Source organism: Acinonyx jubatus, chromosome A1 (genome assembly GCF_027475565.1).
Source record: "Acinonyx jubatus isolate Ajub_Pintada_27869175 chromosome A1, VMU_Ajub_asm_v1.0, whole genome shotgun sequence".
NCBI classification, from domain to species: domain Eukaryota; kingdom Metazoa; phylum Chordata; class Mammalia; order Carnivora; family Felidae; genus Acinonyx; species Acinonyx jubatus.
In genome coordinates, this window is record NC_069380.1 from 69,013,593 (window position 1) to 69,032,187 (window position 18,595).

General features: G+C 43.2%; 1 protein-coding gene and 1 long non-coding RNA gene across 24 annotated transcripts in view; one reads left to right on the forward strand and one right to left on the reverse strand.

Annotated features, from left to right (window-relative positions):
- Positions 1-18,595, reverse strand: part of DOCK9 (dedicator of cytokinesis 9) — a 289,683-nt gene that overhangs the window by 72,860 nt on the left and 198,228 nt on the right. For all 22 annotated transcript variants that reach the window (XM_053217409.1, XM_027065148.2, XM_053217390.1 and 19 more), the window contains exons 18-29: positions 18,409-18,474; positions 16,916-17,008; positions 15,537-15,660; positions 14,875-14,996; positions 13,698-13,784; positions 13,249-13,338; positions 11,746-11,861; positions 11,404-11,473; positions 10,464-10,589; positions 9,647-9,718; positions 904-1,050; positions 423-506 (exon numbers count right to left, since the gene is read on the reverse strand). In XM_053217409.1, coding sequence (XP_053073384.1) covers positions 423-506; positions 904-1,050; positions 9,647-9,718; positions 10,464-10,589; positions 11,404-11,473; positions 11,746-11,861; positions 13,249-13,338; positions 13,698-13,784; positions 14,875-14,996; positions 15,537-15,660; positions 16,916-17,008; positions 18,409-18,474 — 1,197 coding nt within the window. The remainder of the gene's footprint in view (positions 1-422; positions 507-903; positions 1,051-9,646; positions 9,719-10,463; positions 10,590-11,403; positions 11,474-11,745; positions 11,862-13,248; positions 13,339-13,697; positions 13,785-14,874; positions 14,997-15,536; positions 15,661-16,915; positions 17,009-18,408; positions 18,475-18,595) is intronic.
- LOC128314567 (uncharacterized) lies at positions 9,507-14,937 on the forward strand. Of its 2 annotated transcripts, none has more exons than XR_008296356.1 (3): positions 9,507-9,768; positions 13,044-13,163; positions 13,969-14,937. It is a non-coding gene; the product is annotated as an uncharacterized LOC128314567 (long non-coding RNA). The 2 variants fall into 2 exon arrangements; XR_008296357.1 differs by having other exon boundaries at positions 13,047-13,163.

The window sequence follows — 18,595 nt, forward strand, 5'->3', positions numbered from 1 at the left end:
GGATTTCAGGCAGCTTATAATTATAGACACAGACTTAACACCACTAAAAAATGAGTAAGGCAGAGCTTTAAAATAGACACACTAGGGAAGAGACAGATAATTCTAGACAAAGTCTATGTGCTTACTTCCATTACTTTGTTAAGTAAACTATGATTTCCAACCCTTACACTTTTAATTTTGCAGTGGAGAAGTCATCTTGGATATTTATGAGAAAATCAAGACGTATATGTATTTTATATTCAGAATTACTGTATTCCTAATACCCCACACATTAATACCAGTACTAGTTAGTACTAGATAGTAACTCCAAAAGAGGGGACAATAGTGCCTCTGGTGGGACTGAAAGAAAATTGTCATGTGAGCCCAGAGAAACAGGTGGGTTTCTGGATGTCTGTAAAAGCAGCCTGTAACACACAAGCTACCTTCGGGTCTCCAGGAGCAAAGCAGCTGATGTAGTTGTTGATCTGTTTAAAGACGAAGCCCCTGTCCATGAAGGTGAAACATCTCTGTGGAGAAAACATCCCAGAAAGGTAAGTATTTAGGCACCAACTTTTTTTTTTTTTTTAAGTTGGGTTGAGGGGCGCCTGGGTGGCTCAGTGGGTTGAGTATCTGAATCTTGATTTCAGCTCAGGTCATGAGATCAGAGCCCCAAGCTGGGCTCTGTGCTGAGCATGGAGCCTGCTTAGGATTCTCTCTCTCTCTGCCCCTCCCCTGCTTGCTCTGTTACTCTCTCTAAAAAAAAAAAAAAAAAAAAAGTTGGGTTCAAATCAGCATTTACTGTTAATAAGTTTATCCTTTAGCATAAAAACATACCATTGACATCTACTGAGCACCTACCATATATTGGTCACTGCTAGAATGAACATTTTAGCCACTTGACGCCCTGTGCCCTTCTGCCCTCACCTTGATGAACACAGCAAGACTGTGGTTTGCATGTTTAGATGCCTCTGGGTTATCTCGAAACTTCTGAGTGATGTGTGGCGTCAGCATATTCACAACAGTTTCCACAGCATGGTGATAAGATGCGGGGAACCTCTGGTTTCGCAATAACTAAAAAGAATTTAGAGCAAACACTAATTATTTCTAAAGTTGCAACCCTCTGGGGAAAAAAAATCTCATTCCTGAGTCCATTTTAAAAAACCCAGAGCTCAAATCTTCTTTATCTAAAATTAGATAAGAGAAATTATTCTTTCTTCTCTCAAAATACTGTATACAGGTATTCTAATACTTCACAAAGCGCTGTGGATTAGACTGGAGATCCTAAACTTTGGGGTGATGAAGATCCCCTTGGAAGTACTTCTAAAAATGTGGAGATGTGCCTCTACTCCCAGAAATTCTCATCAGAGCTGCGTTTTTACTGAGTACTTTTGGTGGCTCAAATACCTGTACCTCTCAGAGATCTCTTTAGAAAATAATGGCTCAGGTTTAAGCTTCAAGTATTCAAACTGAAAATAAACAGATCAGAGACTGTATGTCACCAGCTGACTCTGCTTAGAAACAGTCCTTTTCAGGGGCACCTGGGTGGCTCAGTCTGTTAAGCATCTGACCCTTGATTTCTGCTCAGGTCATGATCTCATGATTCGAGAGATCGAGCTCCAAGTCAGGCTCTGTACTGACAGTGAGGAGCCTGCTTGAGATTCTCTCTCTCCCTCTCTCTCTGCCCTTCCCCTGCTTGTGTGCACACTCATGAATTCTCTCTCACTCTCTCAAAATAAGAAATAAATATTGAAAAAGAAAAAGAAACAGTCCTCTTCAAATTAACTTTACATAACAGTTCTTCCCCATCAGGAATGCTTACCTACAAAATTATACACAGATCTCAGCAACTACCTATCATGGACTGTGTACCTTCTACCCATCAGGCATCACGCTAGTACATATTTTTATGTGCTTTTTCATTCAATTCTTGTAAGTTTTAACCCTCATTTTACAGATGGTTAGAGAGGCCAGGTAAATGAGTCTTTAGTCACACAACTAACAAGTAACAAAGATTCAAACCCAGATCTACCATGAGTCCAAGGCCTGTGTTCTTTCTGCTCTTTGATGCTTTGGTTCCCCACCCACGTGCCCAATAAATGGAACAATTTACTAAGAGCCTGAAATGTGAAGGGACTGAATTAGATGTTCCATGACATTTATCCACTCATGCGTGTGATTCTAAAAGTCACAACTGGGGTGTATTTTCATCCCCATTTTACAAATGAGAAAACTAAAGCTTAGAGAGACTCAGTAAGTACTACCTGAACTCCAGTATCCCTCCTTTCCTTCTCCCTCTTAATGGAGGAACCCCTCCAGCATGCTGCTGCCCAGCTAGCAACTACATTTCTCAGCCTAACTTGAGGCCAGAGAAGGGTCATGTGACTGAGTTCTGGCCAATGGGCTGTAAGAGAAAGACTGTGTGCTTTCTCAGCCATGTCCATAAAAGGGGTTGCTTGTCTTCCAAGTCTTCTTTACCACTGTCTGGAATGAGGGCCAGTGCTTCAACCATGCAGATGAGGTTAACACCTGGGCTGGATAATTGGACAGGAGCTTGAGTCCCTGAACGACCTTGGGGGGATGATCTCCCCCACTCTCAGAGCTGCCTACTGGCTAATAAATTTCCAAAAGAGAAAAATGAAACTTTTGTCTTACTTAAGCCATTATTTTGTGGTTTTCTGCAGCAGCCAAACCAAAGAAACAGTATTTTCTAAAACGAGAAATCTAGGTATTTCTGAAATGAAAGCATGCATTATTTTATGTATTAAATCCCAGAATCTATTGTGAATTTTGAAATATCAATAGCTTTATAATAATCTTAATTCTCAAACCAATAATAAGACAATCTTTGTAAACTTCTTTAAACTCAAGAATCCAGTGAGGGAAGGATCAAGTAATAATAGTAAGTATTTAAAGTTTACTTTCCTTCCAAAACAGAACAGTAAAATTAGAAATTCCAAAGGGATTTTGTTCCATATGTACAGCCAATAACTCTATATCCTGAGGTGTCAGCCTCAGTAAATGATCAGCTTCTTGGACTCCAAGCCAGGCCAATTCGAGCCACCAGGCCTGACTGCCTGACACCCAAGCTGCCTACTCCTGAAAAAAGGTCTCTCAAGAGATCGCTGAGGCCTTCATAACGGGTCTCAGTCAATGGCTGCTTAAACCATTAAAAGTGGACAGGGAACTCAATAATGTATGGGCACCTCTTAACCTATTAGTCACTGTTATCAAAACTCAGAATGGGACAACCAGACACTGAATGCCCCCGATATGATGCAGTAGCACCAATTATGAAGTATCCTTGCTAAAGAGCAAATCGAACCTAAACTGAATTGAGCCTCAACATCACTACAAGTTTACAGGAACCACAGGGGACAAAGGCCCATGTCACATAACACTGCGAGGTTATAGTGTGGAAAATTCTGCAGGACAAACGGCCCACTTTCTTCAACAAAAACACTGCATTAAAAAGCAAACAAATGACAAGGAACAGTTTGAAAATCCAGGAGACTTCAGAGACATATCAACCACATGCGATGTGCAGACTATGTTTAGATCCTGACTCAGACCAGCCAACTGTAAAATGACATTTCAGAGACACCTGGGGAAAAGTGAATACAGACAGGGTGTCAGATGATAATGAAGAAATGTCGCTGACTTTGTTGAGTGCCATAATGGTACACTGCTTACATCTTTTTTGAAGGTTTTATCAGTTAGAGATAACACATTCAAGTTTTTACAGATGAAATGATAAAATAGGGGCAACTGGGTGGCTCAGTTGGTTAAGCGTCTGACTCTTGATTTCGGTTCAGGTCATGATCTCATGGTTCATGGGATCGAGCCCCAGGTGGGGCTGCTCGCTGACAGCCTGGAGCCTGCTTGGGGTTCGTGTTCTCTCTCTCTCTCTCTCTCTCTCTCTCTCTCTCTCTCTCTCTCTCCGTGTCCCTTCCCTGCTCATTCTCTCTCAAAAATAAATAAATAATCTTAAAAAAATAAATGATAAAATATTTGGTAATTGCTTTTAAAATACTCTAAAAAAAGTGTGGAAGTGGATATATAACTGTTGAAGGGGAGTGACAGCTTCAGACATGAGATTCAGCAAACTGTTCTCTTCCCTTTTTATGTTTACTGAAAAATTTCTACAATAAGAGGTTTTTATGAAAAAGAAAGGAAACGTGGTGATGAATGGTGGATGATTAACATACCAACCAACCAACAATGCTGCTCCGTGATAAGAGGTCAACTCAGTGCCTCTGCAGACTAAAATGGAGCTCTCCTTGCAGTGACAAACAGCTATTGTCAAGAGTCCTAATTTGCCAACAAAACAGTGAGGAAAGACACATCAACAGGTGATAAAGACCAAAGCAATTAGATGTTTTTACAGAGATTACTCTACACTGAAATGGAAGAAAATGATCTAGGATAATGGGCTGCTGTCCAGGGTGGTGGGTATTCAAGCGCCAGCTCGGACGAGTGGACGCTGAGACACTAAGAGACTTCTAGACCAAACAAAACCCCAACTCCTGACCTTGTCCTCCTGTGGGATCTCCTCTCAGCGCTGCTGCAGCGTCCCCAGGGGCCCAGCCACCCCCCATCTGCTCCTCTGACACCTGCTGCCAGTGTGGGGTCTGCCTGCCCAGGAGCTATCCACACCAGATCAGCCTCCTCCGGCAGACATGCTGTGTCCCGTGCCCCCCAACCCTGCTGTGGGCCCGACACCTCTGTGCCATCCTGTTGGCTGCTCAGCTCCTGTCACCCGGCCCCCAGCCTGAGTGGGATCTTCTTGATGAGCCACATTCGGCCGTGCTGCGAAGGACCCTGTGAGCCCCACCGCTAGCAGCCACATCTGCAGACACCAGCGACGGGATCCAGCGCGTCCCACACGTCCTGTCTGGGCTCCGACAGTGGCTGCCGCCCAAATCACTGCTTCATGTACAAGGGGGTCACACCGGTATTCAAATGTTTGGTTCTCTTCTCCTTACTGTGTTCGTCTACTTCTTAGGGGTTAGAGAACTCTTTTCTACAGGCTACATTATGGCTCAATGAGATGTACTAAAAAAGACTATTAGCTAATAAACTTCGTTTTCCTGGCCTTACCTGGGCATCAGCTCTTTCTTCTGCCTCATGCTTATTCTCTTCTCCCTAAATGTGGCATCCTTATAGGCCCAGGAGAAGCCTCTATCTCTACAGTGATCTAGCATTTTGGAGCTCACACATACACCTTCTTCCCTGTGCTCTAACAGTTCCTGGCTGAATGTCTTCTTTCACCCAGGAGTACATCAACTTCAAGGCTGATGATGCACCATCTACACCACCTGCAGACCTCCTCAGTGCTCTGTACACAGCAAACAACTATTCCAAACACACGCTCATGTACATAAGTATGGATACTGACATTCTGTACATTCTGCCATCATGTGTTCACAGTGTTTACAAATACAGTTGGGGGGAAGTCCAGGCAGCCCATCTAAAACAGGAACCATCCCATTCTTTGCCTACTTTTCAAGTAAACACTCTTTCCTTGCTCAATTAGGCCAGGAAAAAACCGGCTGAAGGCTAAACACCTAACTAAGGTGATATACTCATCCTATCCTATGCCACATTTTCCAACTTCCTTGAAGTACACCTGTGGAATGCTAGCAATTTGGCTTGATTCAATGTGGGAGGAGAGGAAATTCAAAAAGAGTCTGCTGAAATTATAGCTGCTAAATATAAGTGATAGAAAAGAAATCACCTAAAATGTGTCGAGCACAGAGGCAGAGTGGGGTTCAGAGTTGGGAACTCCTTAGTGGGCCTTGATGAGGTCTGTTTTATATTCTCCTTGAAAACTGCTAATTGTCAATTCCAAGCACGTGTCACCTACGGACACTGGCTGGGATGGGGAGGTGGGCACACGGGGCCACCTCCATCTTCAGCAAGAATGCAGCATTAGAAGCAAGCCTACCAGCATCAAATTTATCCGTCTATGTAAATATGCACCAGATGGAAGGACCCTGTTAACATCGAGAGTGCACACTGACGGCTGCAGCTCAACATAGACTATGCCTCCAAATGCTGATTGATGCTAAATATTCTTTGGGTAGGGCACTTTCAGCTCCAGTGAAAGCATTACCTGGCTCTTACATGAATCTGTGGCCCATGTACCCCTACTAGACAAATGCGTGCCTGGTCATGGCATTTTAAGAAAGACTCACCCATGGGGGCAAAAAAAATTAGGGTCAGGATTATAAACACATTGGATTATACTAATAATCATCAGTCTAAAAGTATAAAAACTCTGAGGGAATTTGATTATGATTTTGGAAATCACAAATGGCACAGGCACGGTGAATATGAAATTGTTCCCTAAATTCAGAACACTGGGATCAGGGACTAGGGCATACAACTCTTAAGGTATAAATAAAGACAAACATGAAAATAACTAATTCAAACACATAAAACTCATTACTCCTAAGATACGAAGCAAAATGAATAAAGCCTTCAAAATATGTGAGAAGTCCCTAGATCAATAACGTGTGACTCAGGGAAGGAACAGCATGGATCAGGTGACGCAGAAGAAGTCAGAGGAAAAGTGAAATGTTAAACTCTCCAAAGTGGCAAGCAGGTATTTTGAATCTCTTTTTATAGTAAATTATCTTATGGTTAAACTTTCTCCTTTTGGATACCAGTGTTTCTTTTTATGCTGGATAACAAGTTTTAAACAAACTACTTCTAAAAACTCTCTGAATACTGTTTTAGGACCAAGATATAATTAACTTACAGAAAAGGTTGTGCATGGTAGCATTTGAGCAGTCTGTTCTAAAGAGTTCCAAAAACAAACTGTTTCCCAGAGTTGCTGGAAGAATCAGGTTATAAGGCTGGAAACAGCAGAACATCTGGGAGAGGATGATTCTGACTCGAGCACGAGTTCTTGGCTCTGCTCAGCTGTGTGACCCTGGGCAGGGCACCTCACAAGTCTATACTCCACCTCGACCTGTGGGACATATGGGAGGAGCTGGACCAGGAGGCAGCTTTCAGGCGCCTACCATCCCTGAGATTCTATGGTTTAATTTGGCACCTTGAGAAAAAACCACATGCCATTTAATTACTCTATTAATTTTCTATTACAGTTCTTGGAAAGAGATGTTATTGGGTACTTATGCTTCTGTGGGTGTTTCAGAAGTGTACATCACCTCTTTGTCAATCACTCCTGTAGTCCATTCGGGCACTTTCCCACCTAAACTTTGTGAGGGCACAAACCATGCCACATTTAACTTTGTAACCTGTGAGCCTCCATATAAATAAGGGCTCTCAATGAATAGTTTCTGAACAAATCAGTTCTATTTTTAAATATAACCAAGCCACCAATCTTTCTGAAGTGATTACATTTATTTGAAACCAAAAATAATGAAAAATCTAGTGGGGCCTTGTTATAGACTGAATTGTGTCCCTAAAATTTGTATGTTGGGGTACCTGGGTAGCTCAGTCAGTTAAGCATCCGACTCTTGATTTTGGCTCAGGTCATGAGACAAAGCCCCGTGCCCAATTCTGTGCTGAGCATGGAGCCTGCTTAAGATTGTCTCTCTCTCTCTCTCTCTCTTTCTCTCTCTCTCTCTCTCTGTCTTTCTGCCCTTCCTCCACTCTTTCTCTCTAAAAACAACAACAACAACAAAATTCATATGTTGAAATCCTAACCCACAATCTCTTAGAATTTGACCGTATTTGGAGATAGGGTCTTTAAAGAGGTAATTAAGTTACTATAAGGTCATTAAAGTGGGCCTTAACCAACAAGACTGATGTCCTTACAAGAAGAGGAGACATGTACTTGATGTCAGATTTCCAGCCTCTGGAAGTGTGCAGAAATAAACTTCTATTGTTAAAGCCACCCAGGCTGTGGTACTTGCTATGGAAGCCCAAGCAAACTAAGACAGGCCAACAACCTATCCTGCATATGACAACATTTTTAACAGAAAAGTACTATATCCAAATGGCCCATGTGTGTGCATGTGTGTGTGTATGCACGTGTGTGTGCATGTATGTGTAAGTGTGTGCACACTCGTGCGTGTACATGCGTGCATGTGTGAGTGCACGCACACATGTGTAAGTGTGTGTGCGTGTGTGCATGCATGCATGCAAAAGTGCATGTGCGTGCATTCATGAATGTGTATGTGTGTGCATGTGTGCAATGCATGCATATGTGAGCATGTGCATGCATGTGTGTGCGTGCATACACACATGCATAAGTGCATGTGTGTGCATTCATGAATGTGTGTATGAGTGCGTGCATGTGTGCGTGCACATGCGTACATATGTGTGCGTGTGTGCATGCATGTGTGTGCGTGTGCATGCACGCATAATTGCATGGGTGTGCATTCGTGCATGCATGTGTGCGTGTGTGTGTATGCATGCAAAAGTGCATGTGTGTGCATTCATGAATGTGTGTGTGCATGTGTGTGCGTGCACACACACTGAGCTGCATACTGCCAAGCAGACAATCTGCTAGGTTTTTATTTGGCAGGCTATTCTGGCATGATTTAGTTGTGCATTACTCTGTGGAAAGCAGGGCCCACTTCCATCTGGCATTTCCCTGGGCACTAAAACCGGAATTAAAAGGGAAAAATAAAAAGGAAACCACCTGGTCAGGCACTAGTGCCTGCTCCACTAGAGGAAAGTGTGGCTCTCGGTGCTGAGCCGCCAACCTTCTGCCTGACAAAATCCAGCAGGCTTTCCCCAGGCTTTCTCTGAGAGTCCAGATCCCTGGTCCAGGTGGCCTAGAACTTCACCCTCCCTCCCTGTGGTTCCCCTCTCCTCCCCTCATTCACTGTGAGAGAAAGCTGGGCACCAGCTCCCTGCCCCAGGGCCTCCTGCTCTCCATGGGGCTCAATGGGCTCAATGCCCTGCTTCTGCATAATTGCGATGCAGAGAGAATTTGGAGTCGTTATGGCAACTCCAAGAGGATGCACATCTCAAAAGGGACTCGGTGACTTGGCCACTGCATTCGCCTATTAGAATCTTACAAAAATGTATCTACAGTGAGCCTCAGACAGCCAGAAACAGCCGGTCACACCCAGACAGGCATCAGTCCAGAGAGGACACGTAGGGACCCAGAGTGTCACACACACCCAGGCACCTCAGCGAGAAGGGCTGGTGGGGGGAGACTGAGTTATCTCAGAGTCCATTCATTGCTTAGAGAACATGCATCTGACACGCTCAGCTTAGAGAACATGCATCTGACACGCTCAGCTTAGTCCCTGAGAAAGGTCTATAATGTTCAAGACTGGGTAATTACATTTAAAATAAATGTATAAACTATTACTCTCATTTCAACAAACTTGAAGATTTCTGAGCTATTTAAAGGAAAAGACTTTGGACTTTTTAACACATGCTTCAGGAGAGTGAGCTTTGGAGGCAGACTGGTCTCAAAACCTGGCCCCCTCCATTCGCTGGCAGCGTGGCCTTGGGCAAGGAACTCGCTCTGCCCTCAGTATCTTCATCTATAAAATGAAGGGTAGAACTTTATTATAGCCTGATGGCTTTGTCACATGGAATAAACCGCTTTCTCACTTGGAAAGCCGTTAGAACAGTACTGTAACTGGCACACAGAAAGGGCTAATGAACGTTGGCCACAAACCCAATGAAAAGACTCCCTTAAGAGCCGCCACACAAGGCCCGATACGAAAGGACATACCTTAACTTTGGAGTTCTCTATCAAATGCTGAGCCATGGATTTTATCAAAACGTCAAAGAAAAACCATGAATACTGAAAGAAAACAAAAAAGGATGCTGGTAAGAAAAACAACAACTTAGAAGGTAAGATGTTTACCCCCTTAGGCCGACAATGTTACAGACACAAAACAGGTGTAACTCAAAAGCAGGGCTGAACCTCTCGATAAATAAATTATTATGGGACCAGGGGTGAGTGGCAGGCAGCTGTTTTCTGGCTTTTGCGTGTCCAGGAAGCTGGGTGCATCTGCTCAGCACGGCACAAGCCAGTAAGAGGCACCACTGGATTAGATTTGTGATCTCGCCTCTCTGCTGAGCCTCGCCTGCTGATGCCACCTTTGTAATCTCTCAGTGTCCTCCGCCCATTTGAATATAATGACTTCTTAAAATTTAAGAGCCCATGGAACTTTGAATATGGTAATATTTTGCAGCTCCATCAGAAACCCAAGTATCCGCAGCAAAGTTGGTCCCCGAGAACTAACTCTTTACCCCTTTTCAGGAGGTGGTGATGGTCTCTGAAAGCACACCAGGAAGGTGAACTGATCCGGCTGTGGCATTTTGCGAGAAAGCAAGCTGAGGAGGGTCAGAGAATCCAAAGGGGGCTTAGTGCTGACAGCAGAGAGCTAGATTCAGGGCTCAAACTCATGAACAGTGAGATCATGACCCCAGCAGAAGTTGGACGCTTAACCTACTGAGCCACCCAGGCACCCCCTGGCTGTGGCATTTTGGATTCTCTCTCATCAGTTTCCATATCACAGAGCCACCCTGGCCCCTCGACATACCTTAAGTAGTTTGTTGCTGGTGAGGAAGTCGGCAGAAGGCTTGAGAATTGTGGTCATGGCTTTTGTCAGTTCTTCGTGCACTGTCTTGTATTCGGAAGCAACGTACGGCTCAGCCTTGTACGCATACTTTGAAGAAAAGGGAGAGATACTTTAATGCCCCAGTTATCGGAGGTGGGCTGAAAGCACGGGAGGCCCAGGGGGATGGCGGTCAGGGACCCAGGTGCAAGTGCAGCAGGGAGAGGAAGGTGTGGAAACAGAAGGTGGGAGGGGTTCCCCCAGGGAACCCATCAGTTAGGGAACCACCTGGCTCAGGTCAGTGGTCTTCCAGCCCACGACTCGACCTCCCAAGGACTTGGAGGAATGTGTCCCCTGACCCTGGGGGACTGATTCCACAGCCATAATTTACAGAGGTGTCTAAGACTAAACAGAACGTGTGTGTAACTTTTCAGAAGGGTAACTGCCGCTTGTTTACGGAACTGTGTTACACGAACAAAGAACTTGTTGCCACTCAGCCCCATGGCGTCTCTTGCTGCCCCACATAGTTATCTAATTTGATGGCGGACAGAGCTACCCTTCTCATCTCAGGAGAAGCAGTTTTACTGCAGATTTTAGTTGGGAAAAGGAAAAATGACAACAACAGGCTATACCAAAGGCCTACCTAGAGCGACTTAAAATTCTTTGAAATTCCACGTCATCATTATTTGCAAAATCCATTAAGAGAAATGTAGTTGAAAAAAATAAAATTAAATAAATAAATGAATGGCTGCCCCTCTTTGGACCTCCTCTCGTTCAGATACAAGCACTGGCTTTAGGTATAGAAGAGAAAGCAGAAGTATTAAGTTGCACCCCCAAATAACTAGATTTTTTTTTTAAATGAGTCCTTAGAAGGAAAATTGGAGAGCCACAGATTTAAGTGATTGGGACAGTTTATTTTACATACCTTAACATATGACCTCAAGTGGCTCTCCAATCCTTCCTCATGGCACTGGGCAACCACATGAATAATGACCCTACACACCACAGGAATGAATAAAGCAATGAATAGTAATGTGAAAATGAAAACATTTCATTATTACACAGTAGTAGTAGAACAATGATGATGCTACTGGCACCACAGGAAACAAGGAAACGAGGAATTAGATGGGGTCCCTATACATGGGATCAAAAGAAATTTCTTAACTATAATGGTCAACACACACTAGCATCCCAGATATGTATGACCGTGCTCCAGATGAGGACAGACTGAAAGGGGAGAAGGTATCCACCTCTCCGCGTCTCTTACCGTGTCACGTTGACAGCAACTTCCTCCTGGGTCGCTCTGGTGAGGACGCGGAATAGCTGGTTCAGGATGGTGGGCAAGAAGGCGATCATCACGTGGCCTTCCATTGCATGCAAGCTCTACAGACAAGGAATGGCACTTGTGTTATCTTCTTAAAAGTAGACCACCCCAACAAATTTCCACCCAGTTCCAAATAAGGATGGAAGAAGTATATCTAAAACAATGGGAACCTGTGGCGGGCAGAATAAGGGACAAAGATGTTCACATCCTAATTCCCAGAACCTGTGACTATGTTACAGGGCAAAAGGGAATTCGGGCTGCTAATTGGCTGGCCATAAGATGGGGGGACTCTTCTGGATTATCCAGGTGGGCATGAAGTCAACACAAAGGTCTTCATAATCAGAAGAGGGAGGCAGAAGGGGAGGGTCAGGGGAGACGTGCCTAAGGAAAGAATGGCCAGAGGTGCAAAACAGTTGGCTTTGAGATGGAGGAAGGGATTATAAGCAAAGGAATGAGGACAGCCTTCAGAAGCTGGGAAAGGGCAAGGAAACAGATTCACCCCCAGAGTTTCCAGAAAGGAACTCAGCCTATGGAGGTGTAAGAAAATAAATTTGTGCTGTTGGAAGCCACCAGATCTGTAGCATTTGTTACAGCAGCAATAGAAAACCGACACAAAGTCTCTTCTTAAAGTCACACGGCTCTCCATGAGGTACCAGAAAGGACACTTGGCAAAGCAGTGACTTCAGAAGTCCCCATTCCATTTTCCTTGCTGAAATCAAACAAACTCGTATTCCATTTCTCAAATGTCTGGTATTTTGACCCCACGCCTCAGGTGCTCTTTGAACTACTCTCCTTTTTTAAAATGTTCCCCTTGAACCACATTCTGGATAAAACTCCCCTAGAGAAACGCCACCTTGCTATCACTGTTTCATGATACAGGGAGCCTGCGCAACACTGAGGATGGTCACATGCACTCTTTTCTGCTCTGTTCTGTTTTGTTTTTTGCCCACCTAGCACACATTCGCCACGGTTATGTTATCTCCTACAGTGAGCTCGAAATGCCTTAATGGCAGGACTGAAGTCCCTCCTTCTTATGTGCTTGTCCCTGTGCTCTGCACCCAGTGAGCACTCAGAGGACAGGGCCTGCGTATGTGTGTGATTTTGTAGGCAGAGAACAATGTATTTTGGGTTGGGCCTAAAAACAGTACATGTAGGACAAAGATGAAGGCAGAGCAGTTGTCCTATTTCTTTTCTTTTTCGTCTTCTTTTCTTTCTAATTAAATTCTTAATTTTAATTTCAGCAGAGTTGACGTACAGCACTCTGGAGTTGTCCTATTTATGAGGCCGCTTCTTGCCACCATCTAAAACCACAGAGAAGTGAGAGTACCCAGCTAAGAGCATCCTTATAAGGTTCCCGAGAGGTAAGAACGACCCTCGCCAGCAAAAGGAAAACCCAACCTACTCCAATCTCATTAAAAAGGGGTTACTAAGAAAGCCATCTGATACCTTAAGGTATTTTACAAGTTCACTCCCTAAGGCCTGGGCTCCAGATTCGGTTTTCTGACAGTACTGGAAAAAATTATGTAAATGCTGATCCTGGGAGAAAAAAAGAAGAGAAAGAAAGAAGGCCTATTAGCATAATGTCGTGGAAATAGGAGTACCTGCTTCTTACAGCATGCATGTTTTATTTAGACTAAGAAACTGATCATATAAAAATGAAAACATCAAAAGAGATAAAAATTTTTAAAAGATTTCCAAGACCTCCAACAAAAGAGGAAATAGTTGAGAAACGTTACTTGTACTATTCATTTATGTCAGTACATATGAGCACCTTATATGTACGTATAACATATCAATTAGGATTTTTTTGTTTGTTTGTTTTTTTGCCAAAAAGATCATGCAAATTCGTTCACTGAGCAATCATTGCTAACTAATGCTAATGGAACAGCCCGTACCTGAGTATACACGGTGGAAACCAGATGAGTTGAAACTTTCAGCAGTGGCTTGCTTCCGTCTACCCATTTAATTTCTGGACCATAATGCTAGAAAATATGGAAGGGAAAAAAAACATCCCAACAGATGAGTGGTCTTGGCTTCAAACACCATGTTCACTGAGAGGACTGGTGAGGTGTCACGGGTCCAAACAGCGTCAGTGACTCAACAGCTATGGCTGGCTCACTGCGAGCATGCAAGCAGTACTAATTTCTGCCCACTCTCTTCCCCCAGGTACAAAGCTCTCCTTACTGGATTTTCTAAGTTACCTTTTAGTTGCAGTTGTATGAGTTACTATCTGTTCGAGAGGGAAAGAATCCTATTTCACCAATGACTTAACCAAACTGGATTTTAGGATCCTGACAGTGATGGCAGAAGATTGTCCAGCAAATGGGACAGTATGAAGTCCTACATGGGTAAAGGGTCAATACTCTGTGTGTGCTTGCTTAGATTTCTGACTCCTCCATTTTTTCTTACGTTCAGATTAGGAATTATAACTGAATGGTATAGGATTTTTCCTGATTTTGGAATCTTTTAACTATTTGTCCATAACACGGACCCAAATTTGGTACTACTTCAATGCTGAGAAATGTTAAAAGCCCTGCAAAATGAAATAAAGCAGACCTTACCTGAGTGCATTATAAAACTGAAATCTATAAAATTTAAGATGGCCAAACAAACTGTAAAATCAGTTAACCAATGGGAGAAATGGGAGAAAATTCAGGCTTTCATGGATCAGCAAAGGTATCAGAACCAGCAACCCTGTGGGCACGAGTTGCTACATTTACACTAAACGGAAAGACAATTCCTAATAGTTTGCGTGACTCTAAGAACACGTCCTTATTTGAGCATGGCTGATTTGCAGTGAAAAACTTCTACCTCATCCAGTATCTCTAAGTCTCTGTTTCCCTGATGAGGCGCTGCTAGTTCAGGACTTATAAAATGCCCAAACTAGAATTCTAGATTGTACTGTTAATAGCACTGCCTTCCAACGGCCTATGTTTACTTGGAAATGAATAACTAAAACCAAAATGTTGGGACCGGCAAAAATACTGCGTGCGTTCTTGTGTTATGCTTGCGTTAGCCGATCTTTCATGTTTTCTGAAGGTACAGGGATAAATCAGTCTTAAAGTCCTATACCCTGCCCATTCCGAGCTCCTGGTAGCCAAGGTAGCCAGAGGGGAGATTGGCTGCGACAGGAACATGCTGTTCACTAGTCACTACCCTTCCATCCTTCAGCAGAGGAAGCCAGGAATATCCAACTGTTGAAACAAAACACAAAAAATTTCACTGCAGGTTATTCGAAAACATATGAAAGAAAGTCAGTGCTATGAAATGGCCTGATCTTTAAGGCCCTGAATCTAGTCTCTGCTGAGCACTGTCTACAATGTACTTTGGCCTCTTTGGGATTACAATTCTAAAATGATCTTTCGTAAAAACTTACATATGCAAGCCAGGCATGCTACCTTCACAAACGTCATCTAAAAACTCCACAGAAGGATGAGAATTCAGAATCAAAATAAAATTTAAGGGGCACCTGTGTGGCTCAGTTGGTTAGGTGTCCGACTTTGGCTCAGGTCACGATCTCACGGTTTGTGAGTTCAAGCCCCTCATTGGGCTCCGCACTGGCAGTGCAGAGCCTGCTTGAGATTCTCCCTTTCTCCCTCTCTCTGTGCCCCTTCCCCACTTGCACACACATGCTCTCTCTCTCAAAATAAATAAATAAAACTTAAAAAATAAATAAAATTTAAGAACCTACTATGTAACCTGTAAACAATGAAAGGATTGATGAGACCCCAAACCTTGTGTTTCAACAACATCCTTCTTCTTTGTGCTCCCTTTACTAGAATTATCGCAGCTGACATGGAAAAACGTGAACAACAAGTGGTGCTTTTCGTGTAGCTGGGTGGGCAGTTCTATTTTAATCTGCAAGGAAGACAAAATAACAATCTCTCTTATATTTTAAAACAACAATTCCTGATGAGAGCAGGCACACAACATGTCACCCATTGCACAAACCTGCATTTGGTCTCCAAACTAGCATTAACATTTGCAGTCGAAGAAATCAAAGAACGTAAACTGTGCCAAAGAAGAAATGGATCCATAATCCACTGCTGTGATCTGAATGTGTGTGTCCCCACTCCCACCCCCAAATCCTTACGTTGAAATTCGTATTACCCCCAAGGTAATGGTATTAGGATGTATGGCCTTGTGGGGGTGACTAAGTCATGAGGGTGGAGGCCTCATGAATGGGACTGATGCTCTTATAAGAGATCCAACAGAGCCCTCCCTGCCCATTCCACCATACTGAGAAGTGTGTGACCTGGAGATGGCCCTCACTGGGCCATGCTGGCCCCCTGATCTAGGACTTCAGCCTCCAGAACTGTGAGCAATAAATACCTGCTGTTTCCAATCTACCTATTCTGTGGTTCTGCTGTAGCCTGAACAGACCAAGACATTCACTGACCAGAAATGGGAAAGTTGGTATGTCAACTCTAGAAAGAACTAGAAAACACGTGACATCAACCCCCACATTAACCTAACACAGCCAAGGCATGATGAAAAACCAGGATAGAACATCTGAAAGTAGGATTCATACAGGGGCGCCTGGGTGGTTCAGTCAGTCAAGCATCAGACTTGGCTCAGGTCATGATCTCGCGGCTCATGAGTTTGAGCCTGAGTTGGGCTCTGTGCTGACAGCTCAGAGCCTGGAGCCTGCTACGGATTCTGTGTCTCCCTCTCTCTCTGCCCCCACCTCTCTCTCAAAACTAAACATTAACAATTTTTTTTTAAGTAGGATTCATATAGTAGTTTTAATGAACTACATTATCATTCTACATAAAGAAACAACACAGAAAAAAGATTCTCGGATCCAACAGGCATAACCACACAAGTGTGAATTTGAAAGAAAGTATGTCAGAATATTAATTGTGGTAGTAATAGAGGAGAGCTTTTTGACTTTTCCTCTTCTATGATCTGCTTTTTCCCAAGTGTTCAGAATAAATGTTACTTTTGTAATTAGAACAGATGATGTAAAATAAATACTTCAACATTTAGTTCTAGCACTGTAATTGCAGTGTAGTATGCAGTTTCTCTTGAATTTTGCTTTACTAAGCAAACGACTTGGAGTTTTCTTTAAAACTGGTTAACTGGGATTTCCCTTGAAAACCTCCTCACTTACCTCATCATAAAATTCTGGGTTTTGGTGATGGTGTAAAACCGCAGCAAAGGCGCTTCTTGTAAACACTGGCCCACCGGGCCTGCCGTAAATGCACTAAAGCACGAGTTAGCAAAGAAAAACACCAGTATTTAATTAACAGAGTCAGAAATTAAACTCAGATGTGTTGTAAAGAGGCCTTCCTGCAGCATAAACTTAAAATAACCACCTCTGATGGATGGATTTCTTCTGCCTAAGAGACCCCTACGTCCCCTTACTCCTGGGTCCAACCCTTCCTTCAGCCTCTCTCCCAGCTCCCCCACCTGAGCACACACACCCGTCCACGCTATAACCAGACAACAGCTTGCCCACAACTCCCTTTCTCACCTCCACACCTGTGCTCATGCAATCCCTCTGTCTGAACGACCTTCCCTTCTATGTGCACCACACTCCCACGTGTCCATCAAGAAATGATTAACTCCTTCCTTTGGGTCCCCTTAGCATTTTTTAGACTAATTATTATTCAGTTTTGACAAAAAGTCATTTCAGGACCTTCTATGTGCCAGGAGCTTTTTCTCCATGACTAGCTTTCTCAGTAAACCATGATTTTTTTTTTTCTTGAGGGCAAAAACTATTACATTCTTCTTTACACCTTTGTCTCCTTCCTTTCTTGGAAAGTCATTTTCACATAGTTACAGTAAAGAATTTGGGGTCTGGAGCCAGACCACCTGGATCTGAACACTGGTGCCACTAATGGACAGCCCTAAACAATTTTATTTAAATTTTATGCATTAGTCTTATCTAAAAATTACTGTTAGGAGAATTAAAGGAGTTTAATAACTCTAAGGCTCTATGAGCAGAGTCTGGGTCATAATAAGCACTCAATAAACACCACCAATACTCTACTACTGTTATTACCATATTATAATACTTAACAAATATCAATCTATCCTTATTATTATTTCTATTATCAATCTTACTAATACAATTCTTAGCACCCACACACCCTGGCTCATAGTCAGACGTAATGTATTTACCGAATTGAACATGCCTAAGAAACCTTCATCCCCAAAGAGTGTAACAAAACGGAAACAGTCAATGAGGAACAAGAACTCATTTACTCCATATTCTGTAAGGTTTGACACATCTGGTTATATATTATGATGTCACATATCTTCGTGTTTGCGTCTAACTATAACATGCTAAATTCCTTTAGTTGTGCAATTTGCCACTCAGGTCCACTTTTAAAATGGAAAAATGCGGACATATATAAAAAACAAACCTTCAGGGGCGCCTGGGTGGCTCAGTCAGTTAAGCGGCCGACTTCGGCTCAGGTCATGATCTCATGGTCTGTGAGTTCGAGCCCCACGTCGGGCTCTGTGCTGACAACTCAGAGCCTGGAGCCTGCTTATGTTTCTGTGTCTCCCTCTCTCTCTGCCCCTCCCTCATTCGCGCTCTGTCTCTCTCTGCCTTTCAAAAATGAATAAATGTTAAAAACAAAACAAAATAAAACAAACCTTCAGAGGCTGAGAGTCTTCCTCATCTGAATCTTTGAATTCAATGCAAATAGCAATATTTCTGGCCTGTAGCAATATTTAAAGAAAAAAAGAAAAAGAAAATAAGGCAAGAAGCCAGAATATGTAAATGTATATAAAAGAACATGAGAAGCCAAGAGAGACTGATCTCAAAACTGAAACCTCCATC